Source organism: Delphinus delphis, chromosome 5 (assembly GCF_949987515.2).
Source record: "Delphinus delphis chromosome 5, mDelDel1.2, whole genome shotgun sequence".
Classification (NCBI taxonomy): Eukaryota; Metazoa; Chordata; class Mammalia; order Artiodactyla; family Delphinidae; genus Delphinus; species Delphinus delphis.
This window is the reverse complement of record NC_082687.1, coordinates 18,758,181-18,774,280: the sequence shown is the minus strand read 5'-3', so window position 1 is coordinate 18,774,280 and position 16,100 is coordinate 18,758,181. Positions and strand designations below refer to the sequence as shown.

At 38.3% G+C, this 16,100-nt stretch overlaps 1 protein-coding gene across 2 annotated transcripts in view; it reads left to right on the top strand.

The window, feature by feature from the left end:
• PPP3CA (protein phosphatase 3 catalytic subunit alpha) overlaps positions 1-10,308 on the top strand; it is a 298,669-nt gene extending 288,361 nt beyond the window's left edge. The window contains exons 12-14 of one of the 2 annotated variants that reach the window (XM_060012043.1): positions 1,349-1,446; positions 4,493-4,522; positions 7,695-10,308. In XM_060012043.1, the coding sequence (XP_059868026.1) occupies positions 1,349-1,446; positions 4,493-4,522; positions 7,695-7,891 (325 nt within the window). In that variant the 3' untranslated portion in view covers positions 7,892-10,308. The remainder of the gene's footprint in view (positions 1-1,348; positions 1,447-4,492; positions 4,523-7,694) is intronic. The other variant, XM_060012044.1, reaches the window with a different exon arrangement.
• The last annotated feature ends 5,792 nt before the right edge of the window (positions 10,309-16,100 follow it).

Sequence of the window (16,100 nt, the reverse complement as noted above, 5' to 3'; positions counted from 1 at the left end):
GAGGGATGAGAATGTGCTGAAATGTATTGTGCCGATGTTTCACGACTGTCTGAAGAGACTAAAAACCAGTGATTGAATCACACACTTTAAATGGGCAAATTGTATGGTATGTTAATTATATCTCAATAAAGCTGTTTTCAAAAGAGATGAGGTAGTAGTATTGTGAGAAGTGGTAAGATACTGGAAATAATACGAGGGTAGAGCCCTCAAGATTTGCTAATTGAGTAGATGTGGAGTAAGAGAGGATAAAAGGAGTTAAAGGTTGATTCTTTCAGCTTAACTAAAAGATGAAGTCGAAGAAAGATAGTGAAGCAGCGGGTTTGGGGATAGTTTAGGAATTCTGTGTGGGCCATGTTAGCCATCTTCATAAAAATGTGGAGTAAGTAGTTGTACATATTATAAACATTAGATATATATGTGTATTGTAAGTATTTTTTTCTGGTTATGTGGGATTACACTGTCTACTATATGGAAATATATGAGGTTATCCCTATTTTATGGTTATTTAATCATTTGATTAATGCTGTGCTGTGGTTAATAAATGTAATTCAAATAATGATGTACATAAAACTGATTGTAAAACAGTTGTCATAATGAGTAATAAAACAACGCTATATTAGCAGATCCATGGGGAAAGAGACTGAAAAAGAAAAGTTGGAAATTTGACCGGTTGTTTCATCAGCGACTTGCAAACATTAGTTTGTGTATTTGTCGTGGGATGTCAGAATTCCTTAACAGTCCCCTGAATGTAACTCCTCCTTCCCTAATCCATAGATCAGATCTTTTGAATCTGTTATCTATTCTTGGATAATACAAAGTATCTATATTTCTCTTCAAAAGATTACTTTAAAATACAGTATGATTAGGGCTTCCCTGGTGGCGCAGTGTTGAGAATCTGCCTGCTAAAACTCTCTGGTTTTCTCTCACAAGTCAAATCAGCCCCACGCATTTTTGCAGAGCCTAGGCTGGAAAACTTACAACAGCCCTCTCCATGGCTCTTTTTTTTTTTTTTTAACATATTTATGGTGTCGTGGAGGATGCCCACAAACACTTTGTATTGTGAGCCTGCTTACAAAAGTAGACTTGTTTTCCAGTTCAGTCAGAAGAGACTGAACTTCCACAATTGCATAATTCCCAACTTTATCTTAGCCGTCATGTCATGGGCATACCACTACTTCTATATGAATGTGTGAAACTATAGTATGTTTTAAGTAAAAAAAAAGAAAAAACTCAAGAGAGCCAAGGTAGAAGTAAATGTGAGTTCTTACATACATCTTTTCCTTTAAGTCTTTTCTTTGTCTTGAAAGAAAATAAAAGTTAATGTGTCATCCCCATTGTGCCTTTGCAGAGAAGAGAGTGAGAGTGTGCTGACGCTGAAAGGCCTGACGCCCACGGGCATGCTCCCCAGTGGAGTGCTCTCTGGAGGGAAGCAAACCCTGCAAAGCGGTAAGCAGGCCCATTGGTATGACACACCTGAGCAGGCACCTCAGTCAGCTGTGTCGTTAGAGCCCTGATTTATTCACGCATTTAAGGTCCGTCTTGGTCTTCCGATCTTCTCAGCTGGAAGAAGGGCTGAGACTCCCCTCCCTTCCCGCGCCCCCATCAGTTTGACCAGTCGCGCTACCCCACAGAGTAGCTCCCTCATTTGCTGGAATGTGTTCTTGACCCCCGCTACCCCCACGTCCTCATTTGCACATTAACCACGATTCCAGGCCTCGCTGTAAGACAACTCATTCAGCTTATCTACACGCACAGGAGGTTTGACCACTTGGAGCCAAGCAGTGGATAGAAACAACTTTTTAATTACATTTTTATTAAATGTACAGGTTATCTATTGGATTGATGAAATAAACACATAGACACATAACTATCCATGCCTAAGTCTAGGATTTAGTGGAGAATGGAGGAAGAGAATAAAAAGGATGATTTTGTTATCCACTTGAATAGAAATGAAGTCATAGGTGCCTTTTCTCTGACTTATCCACTCAAAACATAAGAGAGTGAGTACCATCATATGTTATTTTTAAGAAAGGATGAAAACATTTCCTTGAAGGTAGATTTTGTATTAAAATCTGTAGTTTTCTGGATGAGTGCCGTCCAATAGAACTTTTTGTAATGATGGAAATTTCTCTATCTATACAGAAGCCACTGGCAATGTATAGCCATTGAGCACTTGAAATATAGCTCTTACAACTGAGAAACTGAGTTTTTTATTTTATCTAATTTTCATTAATTTGATTTGAATAGCCACATGTGGCTAGTGGCTACCATATTAGTCAGCCCAGTCAGTGCACTCTTTACTTTTGTTATCTATTTTAACTAATATTATCATTAGAGTCCAATTTTAGCATACTTTATGGAAATTTTGCTTTTAGATTAGACTCTAACAGAAAAAAATGAAAACAACAATACACTCAACATTTTCAAAGCAGATCTCAGCCTCCTGCTTATTTCCCTGTACCTTTCCCTGAATCTTTGTTGTGTTTTCTTTTCTATCCCTGTCCCTCAGTCTAGAAGATTCTGGTATTCTTATGGTAATGTTATTTAGATACACCTCTTTTACATAGAAAGTGATGCCCAGCCTCATGGATATTGTACTGCTAAATGATCACCTCCTAGCAGCATCACTAAAATTTTCTTTATTTTCATATGAATTTATTCCAACATCAATGTCTTCGAGTTGCCACAAAAAGAAAAAAAAATTTCTAAATGAAGGTAGGAAGATACCACAGTATTGAAGTAAGTTCCTCATTTAATTTGTAGCTAAAATTTATCTTAGTAACTTCAGGAAAAAACCCACAATTTTCCCACCAAAGTAAACATGCTCTCTAAGAACATTAGCATAAATGGATCCTTTGTATGCACAAAATGCACAACTACCTAATTGACTAAAATCTGCATAGTTTCTGTTAAGCACAGTTTTAAGGTACAGCAGGTGTATTATCAGAAACTATGGGCCACAGTTGCTTTAGAAGAATACACTTAATAATGGACAGTACATATTTCTAATATGTTGGTCCTGGTGCGGTTCCAGATATTTTGCTTTACTTTTAAACTTAAGTTCTTAGAATTTTTTGTTTTGTTTCCAGATTTTCACCTGTATTTTAACCTGGGTTATTCAGTTTCCTGTTCTGTCGTTTTATTTTAAATCCATCTGTTTGTCATTTGGTGTTGAACTCACACACACACAAACACATACACACAGCCAACATCTTATTAGTCCTGAGAATTTGAAAAGTCAGTGTATATTTTAAATCATGTACGTTAATACAGTTTCAGAATTCATTGTCTGATGCCCTTTAATCTGTCTAAAAGGGGAAACTACTTAAGTTTTGCTATTTGGCTTTTCTCCATGGTGGTAACCATTCTCCATTTTTATCATAAGGAATTTAAAATGCACTGTAAGTAAATTATAGTGTACATCTGGCAGTTGCTCTAGTTTTAAAACGTTAAATTATAAGAAATATGCAAATTAAAGTCAAGGGGTAGGATTTTAATATTAAACATTTTAGAATTACAGAGAAGTTTTGCATTTTAGCACTTCATTAGGGAAATATCTCCTAACCTTGATAACATAGAAAGATTCATACACCTTTAAAGCGAGAATATAGACCCTAAGCTTATTATAAAAATTGCTGATAAAGCAATGGGCTTTTAAAAATTTTGCCTCTGAAATATGCTGAGGTTTCCGTATTTAGACGGTCCTTTCTTTAAAATGCTGATGGAATTATTGCTGCTACTGGCATATTATCACGTGATTATAACATTTCAAGAATTTTGTTTCCAAAAATGCTATTCCAGTGAGGAAAACTGATTTTAAACTGGGTTACCTGGCAAAAGAAGTCCAGGCTATCCCATCCCCAACCTCTTTCTCTTCCCTTTCTCCCTCCCTCTCGAAACACGCTCGATGTTTGTGTTTAAAGGGTCACATGTGTTACCAACTCAGACGCAACTCTAAATTTGCATCCCCCCTGCTTTTCTATTCCACTAGGAAATCGTGCCATTTAATATTAAATAGTGTGAATTATTCCACTGACATTATGACAACACTTCAAGCTCTGCCATTTTGGGGGCATTTTAAAACTATAAATTACCAATCGTAGCAGTGGGTTTATCATACTTCATGTGAGTCAGATTCACATTTTCGATTGACCTAGTCCCTTGTAGATTCAGTCTAAGTCCAAGAAACCTTTCCTGAGTGTTTTCTTAAAGGATTAATCATTTTCTCCTGTATTTAGTGAACAAAATCCAAATCATGTCACTCAGATACGTGTAGCCAGCTCATGAAAAAAAAAAACAGGAAAAAACCCCCATCATTTTCGTGGTGTTTTTTCGTTTCTTTGAAGTATTTCTATTTTGTCTGTGCCAGAAACCAGCACTTACAGGAACATTAATCCTCTTAGCGCCCTTGATCGTCACTGATGTGTTCTTAGAGTTAAAAATCCTCTGCTCATTTTTCTCATTCATTTTGCACCCCCTTTCTTCTCTTCAGCTACTGTTGAGGCTATTGAGGCTGATGAAGGTAAATTGGCCAGTCCCCTTTCTGTTGTACCTGCAACAGACAAGGGCTCTGCTGGGTGTATTCATTTCTTTCTTTCTTTCTTTCTTTTTCTTTTCTTTTTCTTTCTTTTCTTTTCTTTTTTTTTTTTCTTTTTTTTTGCTGTAGCTTGTACAGAGTGTGTGGGTGTTGGGCTAACAGTTGTGGCTCAGTATTAACCAACATGTTCTTGCTTTAAAGGGGAAAATGTCCTTTTCCGGTTTGTTTGTTTGTTATTTTTTCCCTTAAAGCTATGTTTGACTTTGTATACAATGATCCTAGTATAATCACGGAAAACAAAAGGATTAGAGATCTTGAATGATGTGGGGTGGGGTTTATGGCAGCCGTTTTGACAAACAATGGATAGAACAATATTCTTTGAGCTGAACCATGTCCCTCCCTCAAATCACTTTCAGTCGGCACTGAAAAGGAGAGAATAAAAATAGCTTTATTAAGTCTAGTCTTCAGAAATTTCTAGAAAAAAAATTCATTGGAATAGTGCTTTGTTGTAGTTCAACATTAATTTTTGTCTCCAAAAAATATTCCAACAAGAGACAGCTGTGTACGAGGTAAACAGTTCTGCTAGTCTTAGAAATTTTAACGTACTGGTATTTGTAGGACGGTTAGCATCAGCAAAATATTCTAAAGAGTTCAAAAATATCTAGTGGCTGTAGAAGTGGCCGGTAACGAGCATAGGGAATATTGAGTCATCACTCAACTGGTTAATAGCCACCGAGTGCCTTCTTGGCACCAGGCACTGTGCCGGGTGCTTCAGGGAAACGAGACATATTCACCACCGACTGTGTCCCAGCACTGCTCGAGGACAATAGAGTGGACCCTCTCGCAATTCCTTTTGAATCAAGTGCTTTTGAAACGTAGAGTTAGGAGAGGACTACCTATCCAAATAGTTTTTAATCTGATACATACCACGCTCTCTGGAAATTTTAAAAAGAATAATAATTTGAAGTTCCCCTTTAAAACAAAATTTTTCAGTTGTATTTTGTTCTTGCAAGATAATGTTTTATTGTTCCCAAAATTGTGTTTTCTGGTGCTTTGATATGATGTAAAATGTGCCACTTTAGTTTCTTTAATTTGTACGTGATTTGGATACGGTAGGGGAAATGATAGCACTGTAAGAGAAAATACAACTGCTTCCTAAATAGCAGTGAATAAACTGCTATTTATGTGGGAATTCTCTATTCCTCTTGGCAAATTCTAATCTGCAGTGTGCATTCTTGTTGATAGTTTGGCTGTTTTCTGTGGTTTCTGTGACTCTTGTGTTGTGTTAAGTATACTACCAATGTAAATTGCTAATACCCATCGTCTGACCAGCAACTACAGCAGAGCACACATTCTTCCAGACCAGGGTAGACAGAAATGATTAGAAATGGAGCCCCATTCCGGACATAGCCATTGCTCTCGCTAGATTTTGAATTTCTATGCTCTCACCCTATTGGCTTTATTTTAAAACCTTAAACAACCTAAAAGAGAGATTCCACTTTTACCATTTCAATTCGTAAAATCGCTTCATCAATTATGATGACCAACTTTTTATATGTATTAACTATGATGGAATGATATTCACAGCAGTTTAGCAAAACAATAGAGTACTACTTTTGTCCCTCAAAATCATTGAGTTCATTTTCAGGGTGGGTGCTCATCAGACAGCTCTATTATTTTGCGATTTATGACTGAATGAGAGAAGAATTAAGACGCTTTGCTTTGGGCCTTGGTCTTTTCCCATTTCCCCATCTTCTTCCTCTCATAGTTGACTAATCACCATGACGCTAACCTTTAAAATGCAGAGGGGGAACAAACTGTTTCTCATCGTTTAATGAGTTTGGAAGCAAGTGTGTCTATCTTTTAAGAATCTCGTCCATACTAATGAAAGGCACTGTACATTTGTGTGGGAGTGGCTAGCAAAGTTTCAGCTTGAAACTGCTTTCCTTTTTTTCTCAAATAGGGTAGGAAGGATAAAGGTACAATGAAATTGTCCTTCATCAGCCATGGAGATGCGACCCAATTCAGCATTGGTGATTGGCCCGTCAGTGTCTGGCTTGCATTTTCACAGGGAGTAAAGCAAACTGATGTCATTGGTTCCCCATCTATGTACTTTATTTTCAGCTCACTGGTTGGTGCACCTACTGAAGAAATCATTAAGTTTCTTGCACAAATGCCTTCTCTATCTCTGGAGCACACTAGGGTTACTGAAAAAAACCAAGTATCAATGCTCCCCCTTTGTGAATTCCATGGTTTCACTGAATAAGGCCAAAACCATTCCCATCCATTTTTGCTAAAAGTTGAAAGAAGCATTTTCCCCTTGTTATTCTTGAACCAGCACTTACGTCTACGTTGATCTACTAAGAAAGAGTTTTTCTTTGATTTAGGCAGTAATGGACCAGATGAACATCAGTTTGACCTGTTCGCTGCTGAAGGGCAGACAGAGTTTTTCTACTTAGTGATCTGATCTTGATTTTTATGAGTTTCTTTTACCTTGTCCCCACTCCACGTTTCCAAAGTTGAGTGGAGAAGCAGGAGTTTATAATTTCATTTTTTTTCATGCCACTGTTGAGTTGTTTGCCAAGCAAGTCTTCCTGGGATCCTGAGATGGCATGGAAACGCCCCAAGTTCATGCCTTTTATAGCTTCTTTTAGCTTCTGCTCTAAACTCTTCACTAGATTTTTAGGTCTAGCTGCTTCAGTGATTCTCCTGAATTTGCCATTGCTAGCACAATGGAATAGTAAAATTAGGGCCATTTCCATTCTTTCTAGGTTAGGGCATTTGATACAGTAATTGTGCCAACGATGTGGCCAGTCTATGCTGGGCCTAGAGACCTATCCCTGGTAGCAGCCTTTCTCTTTACATACCACTTCGTGGATCTAAACTTCCATGAAGACAAGAGAAACGTTTACATCTTACTAACTTGGAAGAGGACATTTTGGTTGGCAAGAGACATTGGCTGTTACCAAACATCTCGGTTATCTTCAGGTATGGTAAGGAGTCTGTTGTGCTGTGTTCAGGTCCCGTCACTTTGTTCTCTACTAAAGGATTCCCTCTCTCACTGCGAAATCTCTAACATCACCTGCTACAACAGCTGTGCCCTTTGTTTTCCTCTGACTAACCCAGTTTTTCTTTTTTTTAATGATTTTCTGTTTAGCTATCAAAGGATTTTCACCACAACATAAGATCACTAGCTTCGAGGAGGCCAAGGGCTTAGATCGAATTAACGAGAGGATGCCACCTCGCAGAGATGCCATGCCCTCTGACACCAACCTTAACTCCATCAACAAGACTCTCGCCTCAGAGACTAACGGCACGGACAGCAATGGCAGTAATAGCAGCAATATCCAGTGACCACTTCCTGTTCACTTTTTTTTTTTTTTTTGGGAGCTGCAGGGCGTGATGGGATTGCTGCATATCAGCAGTTGGATGTTCTTGCCTCTGATGGTAGCTTACTTGCTCTGGGGCCAGGAGTTGGATTCAGTTTACACTATCATTAGAAAAGAGGGAGAGAGATAATAAACTATATTTTGGTGAGGGTTATGATTAAACACCTCTTTTGGGTATGCCTTTTAAAAATGCTTATAGGAAAAACAATTTAAAAAGAAAGCTAATGCTAGCATATACTGCAATGTTAGGGGAATGAACATGTTTTCCTACTGCATCGGGGACTTCTAGATAGGTTAATGAGAGGTCTTTTATTATGTTACTGGACACGAAAACTTTGTCTAATTTCTTACTCTATTGTACGTTTACAGTTGCAGCACTAAAAATGGATGACATCAAACATTTTTAACAAAATGATGTACAAACTAAATAAGGACTATTTATTGATAATGTTTTGCTACTCTTGTCAGACAATGGCTATAAAATGAATTAGGCAGTCTTAAAAAAAAAAAAAAAGCAGAAAAAGAAAAAAAAAAAAGAATGTTGCAAATTTGTTAAAATGCCAAAAAGGACAGTTTAATTTTGTACAGATTATGCTTACCTCAGGTTTCTTTAGTGTGCTTGAATGCCCTTGTTTCCATATAACACTTATCTTATTACTTTGGCAATGAATACCTTTTCTTTAAGTTTTAAAAAACTGGAATAATTACATCTATCTCTTTTTTTTTTTTTTTGCTGTTTATATTTAGGGGTTTTTGTTGATAAATCAAGTCTTGGTTGTGGCTTGCTGAATTAAATATTTATGAGTGGTGCATTTTTAAGTATAGTAAACAAGACACCATATTAAGTACAGTGATAAAGCATCTATATTCTGTAAAAAAAAAAATCTGCCTATGCATGTTTTTTAAGGAAAAAAATGGCTGTATCGGCCTGTATGGGACTGTAATGCGCTTAGTGGTCTGACATATACTGGAAATGTATGTATACTGGCGTACTTTATATTCTCTAAAATGCTTCATGCCTTTGAAATTTTGTAATCAAAAAAAAAGCTTTGAAAAAATCTAAAGGGGAGAGTATTCTTAAAAGTTTTTAACATAAGCTTGTCAGTGCACATATAGATGGTTAGCATGTTTAGCAAACCTTGTGAAATTTAAATAAGTTCATAGTTACATGTGAAACTCTAAATGCATGGTAACTGTTAATGTCATAACAGTTGAGTTATTTTGTTAGGTTCTGTCATGTGCCACAAAATATGTACTTTTTTCACTTTTTCCCTTTGTATATCAGTTACGGGTTACAACTGGTTCATTCTGAAAACAACAACAACAACAACAAAAGTCCATTCATATTTTTTAACAATTGTATAAGTGCCCAAGTAATTCACTACAGCCTAAAGCCTTGCCTTTGTAATTTGACTTCTGAAATGTTGGCAATCAAAGCATGCACTTGTAACAATGAAAAAGAAAAAAGCATTTTATATTACTACTCAATAAAATGTGCATGAACTTAAAGAAATCTCCTCCTTTCCCTGAGTCTGCTGGGGGACTTACATGCACAATTACCATGCTGTCTTCTAGGTGCTGGGTCCACCCCAATGCATCACAGATTGACTTGAAGTGGCTGCTCGAAGGGCCTTGGGCTCTCAGGTGTGGTACCTACTTCCGCTGTAAGAATCTTGGTAGATTTGTGTCTCAAATCACACAGGAGAAATATATTGAAGGAGCAAATGCCATCTTCTGGCTCCCTCAGAGGTGGGAGCCCGTTCAGAAACCAGAGCATTCCTTTTTATTGAAAAAAAAAAAAAAAATGTTATCCATTGTTTCAGTTGTACTGGATGCCCTGTCTGCTCAATCGAAAAGAACTAAGCAAGTAAATGCATTTTCATCCCAAGAGAGTTGCATTTGTATCGATATGAAATTTGTATCCTGTCGCTTTAGCTAATATCTGATCACCTGAAGATTTAAGATACACCAAATTTTAGTTTGTTTCTAACATTGTTCATTTTCAGTGCACTTTGTTTTTATGTAATAAAGTATGCTGTTCTATTAAATAATAAGAATATGGCAAGTAGTGATCTAGTGTACCAAAACAAAGACTTTCTAGATATATTCTGACAAAAACGATCCCAAATTTATTTTGATGAACTCAAACATCCCCCCCCCCACCACCATGGATATGACACCCAAGGAAAATATTTAGATGCAATATTTATCAGAATGATATGAAAGAAATGGTAATTCTGGTACCAAGGTGTTTATTTTCCTTCTTATAACTGCAGAGAAAATATCCTGACCAAAAAAAAAATCCTTTTTTTGGACTCCTTTCTTTTACAAATTGTGCTGAGGCAACTATGGCATAGAAATAAACATTTGACATTAAAATAAGCAGTTGATGTGAGTATTGCTTGGTCTTTCTGCTAAGTAGTTAGGAAAGCAATAGTGTATATGTTTGCATTATAATTCAGTCTATCAGGGAAATCAATGCACAACTGAAGTTATTTCTCTAAAAGCAATAACACTGCCCGATCATCAGTTATTAAATCTCTCTCTTTCACTTTTGGAGAAACTGTTGGATTCTTCAGTTGCTTATTCCAGTGACTCTTTGGCTAAACACACACACACACACACACACACACACACACACACACAGCCTCCTGTCCTCTGCCCTTCTTCATCCACCCCCAAGGTGACTTACATCTCATGGGCTTCAAACTCAGTGCTGACTTTTATCTAGCTTTTCACGGATTAAGAGCTAGATTTGACTACTGACCCTAGGTCAGCAGTTTTTCTTATCTAAAATATCTTCTACTTATATTCTTTTAAAATATTTTTTGAAGAAAAGAAAGAAAAATCTTCAGACACTAAACTTGTATGAGGAACAAAGTGGCGAGGGGAGGAATATCTTTTGTCATCGACAGTGGCATTTCCTAGGACAGCGTGTCAAAGGGGAAGTGTCTTGTGGTATCGGCCCAGGGAGTGTCATGGCGATGCTGAATCCCCCAGAATGATCTTGTCCCTAAACATTTCTGTCCTTCCCACCCCACCACATCCATGTGAAATAAGAAACTCGAGGACACATCCATCTTTCTGCCTAGAAACCAGGGCCTCGACTTGAAGCCAACACCACAAGAAGGGACCACGGAGCTGACTTAACTGTCTCACACTTGCCCTTGACAACTTCGTATCTCCCACTCACTGGGTCCCTCTTGTCACACTCGGTTGAGAAGCAGGGACCTTGCAGCTTACGCTGCCTGCCTACATTTCTTCAAACCTGGAAGCCCCTTGAGTTGGACAAATCTGAGATCCCCAGTCTAAAGATATGTCCTTTTCCCGTGGTAGATGGCCTTCCACTTCATTCACTCCACAAACACTGAGCCTCTGCTACGTTCCTCTCACTGTTCTAAGCTCTTATTTTTTCCACACACACGCAAATGCATGGCAATCTTGACAGCCTATCGATTTTCGTTACGATGTTAAGTGTCAGCATTCCATCAAGTAGTAAGGCAGTGTCTGGCTTAACACTGAGCTGCTTTGTAATGCCATTTTTACGCTGTTTCATGGATATTCCTTTTGTATATATTTTAAGGTAATACCAGAAAAGTCCCTGATAAGGTCCTTTCATGATAAATTTATTTTTTTATAAATGCATACATAGTAATGGGAGGCAAGAAGTAGCCAAACAAATGCTGTACCTATTCCTGGTGATCACGTTTTCAAGAGGCAACACTGGCAAATCTGAATCATGGGAAAATGGGGAACCAGCAGGGGAGAGGGTCTGTTTTAGGAAAGATTAAAGAAACCTAAAAGGTGAACAGAAGGCAACATAATAGCTCTAATGTTGAATTGATTATTCCAAAAGACCTTGCTTAAATCAGAACGATGCCTACTTATCATAACAGAGAAGTTGCTAGCGAATGAAGCTGTTTAACCATAGAGGAAACTGCAGGAGAGTGTGGATGCCTCCCCTTCACTGGAAGGATTAAAACCTAGGCAGAGTCGACTCAGTGCCGCAGGCGTGTTCTGAACGATGCTTCATGGAAGGAGCTATACTAGATATAGTAGAAGGAGCTCTCTTCAAAGGTAACATTGAAGTTACCCTTCAATAGGAAGAGTCTGAATATCGGTTTAATTATTCAGCCTCTTGGGAGCACAGAACTTTGATTTGCAAACTGTTCCCTAGAACCCCGTGTTTTACAGGAATATTGTCACGGGGCTTTTTATCTATTTTGTACATTGTGTTCTATATCAGATGTTAGTTGAGAAGAGTCTCCACTAGATGAGCAAAGCTGGAAACTGACTATTCGCTCAGAACAAAGTTGACTTAAACTCCAGCCTTAAGGGTTTCTTATCAAGGTATATTTTGAAATCATTTTACATTAAGTTCTGGGGACATGCAGGTTTCTTCCCACATTGTCTACAGCAGGGGTCCCTAACCTGCCGGACCACGGACGGGTACCGGTCTATGGCCTGTTAGGAACCAGGCCGCACGGCAGGAGGTGAGCAGCTGGTGAGCCAGCGAGGCTTCATCTGTATTTCCGGCTGTCAATACAGCCATTGCTCGCATCACCGCCTGAGCTCCACCTCCTGTCAGCCTTGTGATAAGTTGTATAATTATTTCATTATATATTACATGTAATAATAATAGAAAGAAAGTGCACAATAAATGTAATGTGCTTGAATCATCCCAAAGCCATCCCCCCACCCCAGTCCATGGAAAAATTGTCTTCCACAACTCCGGTCCCTGAAGCCAAAAAGGTTGGGGACCGCTGGTCTATAGGACCAAGTCCGACGACTTCAAAGTGGCACGTGAGACCATTCCCAATCTGACTCTTGCCGATTCACCCCCACTTTCCCCAACCTGACCTTGAGCTTCAACCATGCCAGGCATTTAACAATGCTCAGAAGACACCAGGTTTCCTTAAGCCTCTGGGTCTTTATTCCTGCATCTTCCATGTGGAATGACCTCTCCTTTGCAGATGTCAAATTTGCCTTAACTACTCGGACCAGGCGTTCCCTCCTCTCTAAGTGCATAGTGTCCTGTACTGCCTCTATTTTAGCATTTGATACACTGTATCATTGTTTATTGTCTTTGTCTGGTACTTCAGTAGGAATTGTTGCTTATCTTTGTTTTCTCAGTGTGTACAGTACCTGGCATAACATTCCTTGGAAGAAGGGCAGGGAAGGAAAGAGAACAAAAATGTTTTTCAGCGTGCTCTCCTGATAAGGGTTACCCCAGAGTCCAAGTGGCAAACCCTTATTGAAGGACAGCAGAAACACTTACCCCAGTTCAGTTTTCTCACTCTTTCCCATACGTCTCTCCTGCGGCCTGAAGGTCTGGAATGAAACCTACATTTTAGTAAGCGTCCACCAAAATTCTTATGATCAGACAAGTTGGAGAAACCATGTCTTAGTTTATTTCTATAACAAATTTAAAGCTCAGTCCTATATTTCCAATCCAACAGATTGTCTGGCATGGACAAATATTTTACTACTCACTGTTGCTGCTACACAGAATTATGCATAATGAATTTTTTTTTTTTTTTGCTTATAATTGCTTAATGAATATGAATTTAGATGAAAATATGGGAACTATTTAAGTATTTATGTAAACCTCAACAACTACTACCAGACAGGTTATGGGGAGGAGGTGGTGGCCTTTTTGAGTTTATAAGACTTCACCAGAAAAAGGAGACTAGGGTGGTAAATCTGTACTCTCCTCTGTGAAGAATCAATGAAAAAGCCTTCTGTGTCTCAAAGAGAAGGAAATGCTTTCATACTGAAATAATTGCTTCCTCCACATTACCCCTCCCACTATAACCACCTCACCCACGATCACCACCAGCTTGCTATGACTTGTTCAAAAAATACTTTTTGGATGTACAGTCAATGCAGTTTAATCTTCAAGAATCTCATAATGTACCTGAAGTTTTACCATGAGAGAGAGATTCCTTTGGCTTCAACAACACTTTCTCCAAAAGTCCTCTATTAAAAGACACACAGTAGAGAAGGAAACCACAAACCACTGTCAGTTGCTAAATCTTAGACAGAATTAACTTATCCCAGTTCTGACAGGGCTGACCAAAGGCTAATATAGATAGGTGTTTTTATAGAAAGGGGAAGGCCAGGACTGGAGCCTGGGATGGCACTTGGGACAAGCAGGCAGGAGCTCTGGCTCTCAGAGAAAAGCACTCCTATATGATCAACTAGCCCGTTTATTGTGTAGCTCTTTGTGCTGGACATGGGTCAGCAGAGAGGAGCACGCTGTGAAATTCAAGACAATCTCTCCTTTCACAAGATGCTGTAGCCATGAAAATAAATCAGTATTTTGTGCCACACATGCTCACTTTTGTGCACTGTACTCTATATGAGTGCCAGTGTGGAGTTAGACCTGAGTTGGAATTTTTATAGCTCTGCTACTTACCGGTTATCTGTGTGACCTTGAGAAGCTTCTCATTTTTAAACCTCATTTTTCCTTTGGTAAAATGAAGGCAATAAGAGTAATTAATTCATAAACTTTTCCTGGGGATTAAAATGCATAATGCAAATAAAGTACTTGTCATGGTGCCTGGCACAAAATAAGCACTCAATAAACCTGTGTGTTGGGGCGTGATGTTCAGTCGCGTACTGAGTCGCATGGGTCCTTACAATAAATATTCTGTAGATGAAGATCCTGTGTGTGCGTGTGTGTGATGGGAGTTGGGGAGGTATGTGTAGTCAGAAAGTCCTCCTAGAAGAAATGGCATTTGGTTGACACCTTACTACGAGGCAGGGTTGGCAGGGGAGAGATGCTGGCGAGGGGATTGAAAGGCACTCAGCCTGGTAGAAAAAGTAAGAGCAAAGGAGACGCTCCACCAGAAAAACAGTGATATGTCACCCACTATGGTTAAAGCGTAAGAGTGGTGGCTCCCAAAAGGAGAATGACAGGTGAAAGGGGACCCAAATCAGTTATTTGTATCAGGAGATCTTTCAGCTGCAAGAAACCAAATACCTGATTAACTGTGCTCGAACCATAAGGGCGTTTACAGTTACTGACATGGACGAGGCTGTATGGTCCCAGGATTAGTTTGGGGGCTCAACATCATCGTCAAGGACCTAGGCTCTGTCCGTGCTTCTTCTCACACACTTCTACTGTTGGTTTCTCTCTTCATGGTTGCAAAAGACTATCACAGCTCCTGGGGTCACTTCCTTACACCACTAAAATAAAACATAAATAAAGCAAAGCTTCAATTACTTCTTAATTTATTTCTTACTGTGGTCATGTAAACACTACTTTGGCAGGGTCACAGTAAATCTAGAAAAAGCAAAACAAAAGCATAATATGTAGGAGGGTTTTTTGGTCTAAGGCGGATCTTTCCATGGAGAAGTCTGATAAGGATTGGACAAAGTTCGACACAATAGTTTCAGACTGGTGGAAATGGGAAGGGAAGGGTTACTAATTGAATTCTGAAGAGTTAGCAATAAATATTTGTGTTAAAATAATATACTTTTTGTCTCAAGTTACTTTTTTCAATGGTTGTATTTATTTTTTAATTTATTTTACTGAAGTATAGATGATTTACAATGTTGTGTTAATTAATTTCTGCTGTACAGCAAAGTGATTCAGTTATACATGTATATACATTCTTTTTCATATTCTTTTCCATTATGGTTTATCACAGGATATGGCATATAGTTTCCTGTGCTATACAGTAGGACCTTGTTGTTTACCTATTCTATATATAATAGTTTGCATCCAAGATTACAAACTTACAAGCTTTTGAACAGAATAGTCCAGAAACAGACACACACAAATGGTCAATGAGAAATGTGCAAAGACAGTTCAATGGAGAAAGGATAACTTTTTCAGCAAGTGATACTGGAAAGACTGGAGATTTGTTGACCAAAAACGACCAAACAACCAAACACAACAACAACAAAAAAACAGTGAATTCAACCTCACACCTTACACAAAATTTAACTCAAAATGGATCACAGGCTCGAATTTTAAAGCACAAGGTATAAAATCTTTAGATGAAAGCATAGGAGAATATTTCTGTGACCTTGGGTTAGGCAAAGATTTCACATGTATGACATCAAAAGCATAAGTTAAATAAGAAAAAAATTGATAAACTGAACTTCATCATACTTAAAATGTTTTTGTTTTGTAAATGGCATCTTTAAGAAAATGGTCTGGGAGA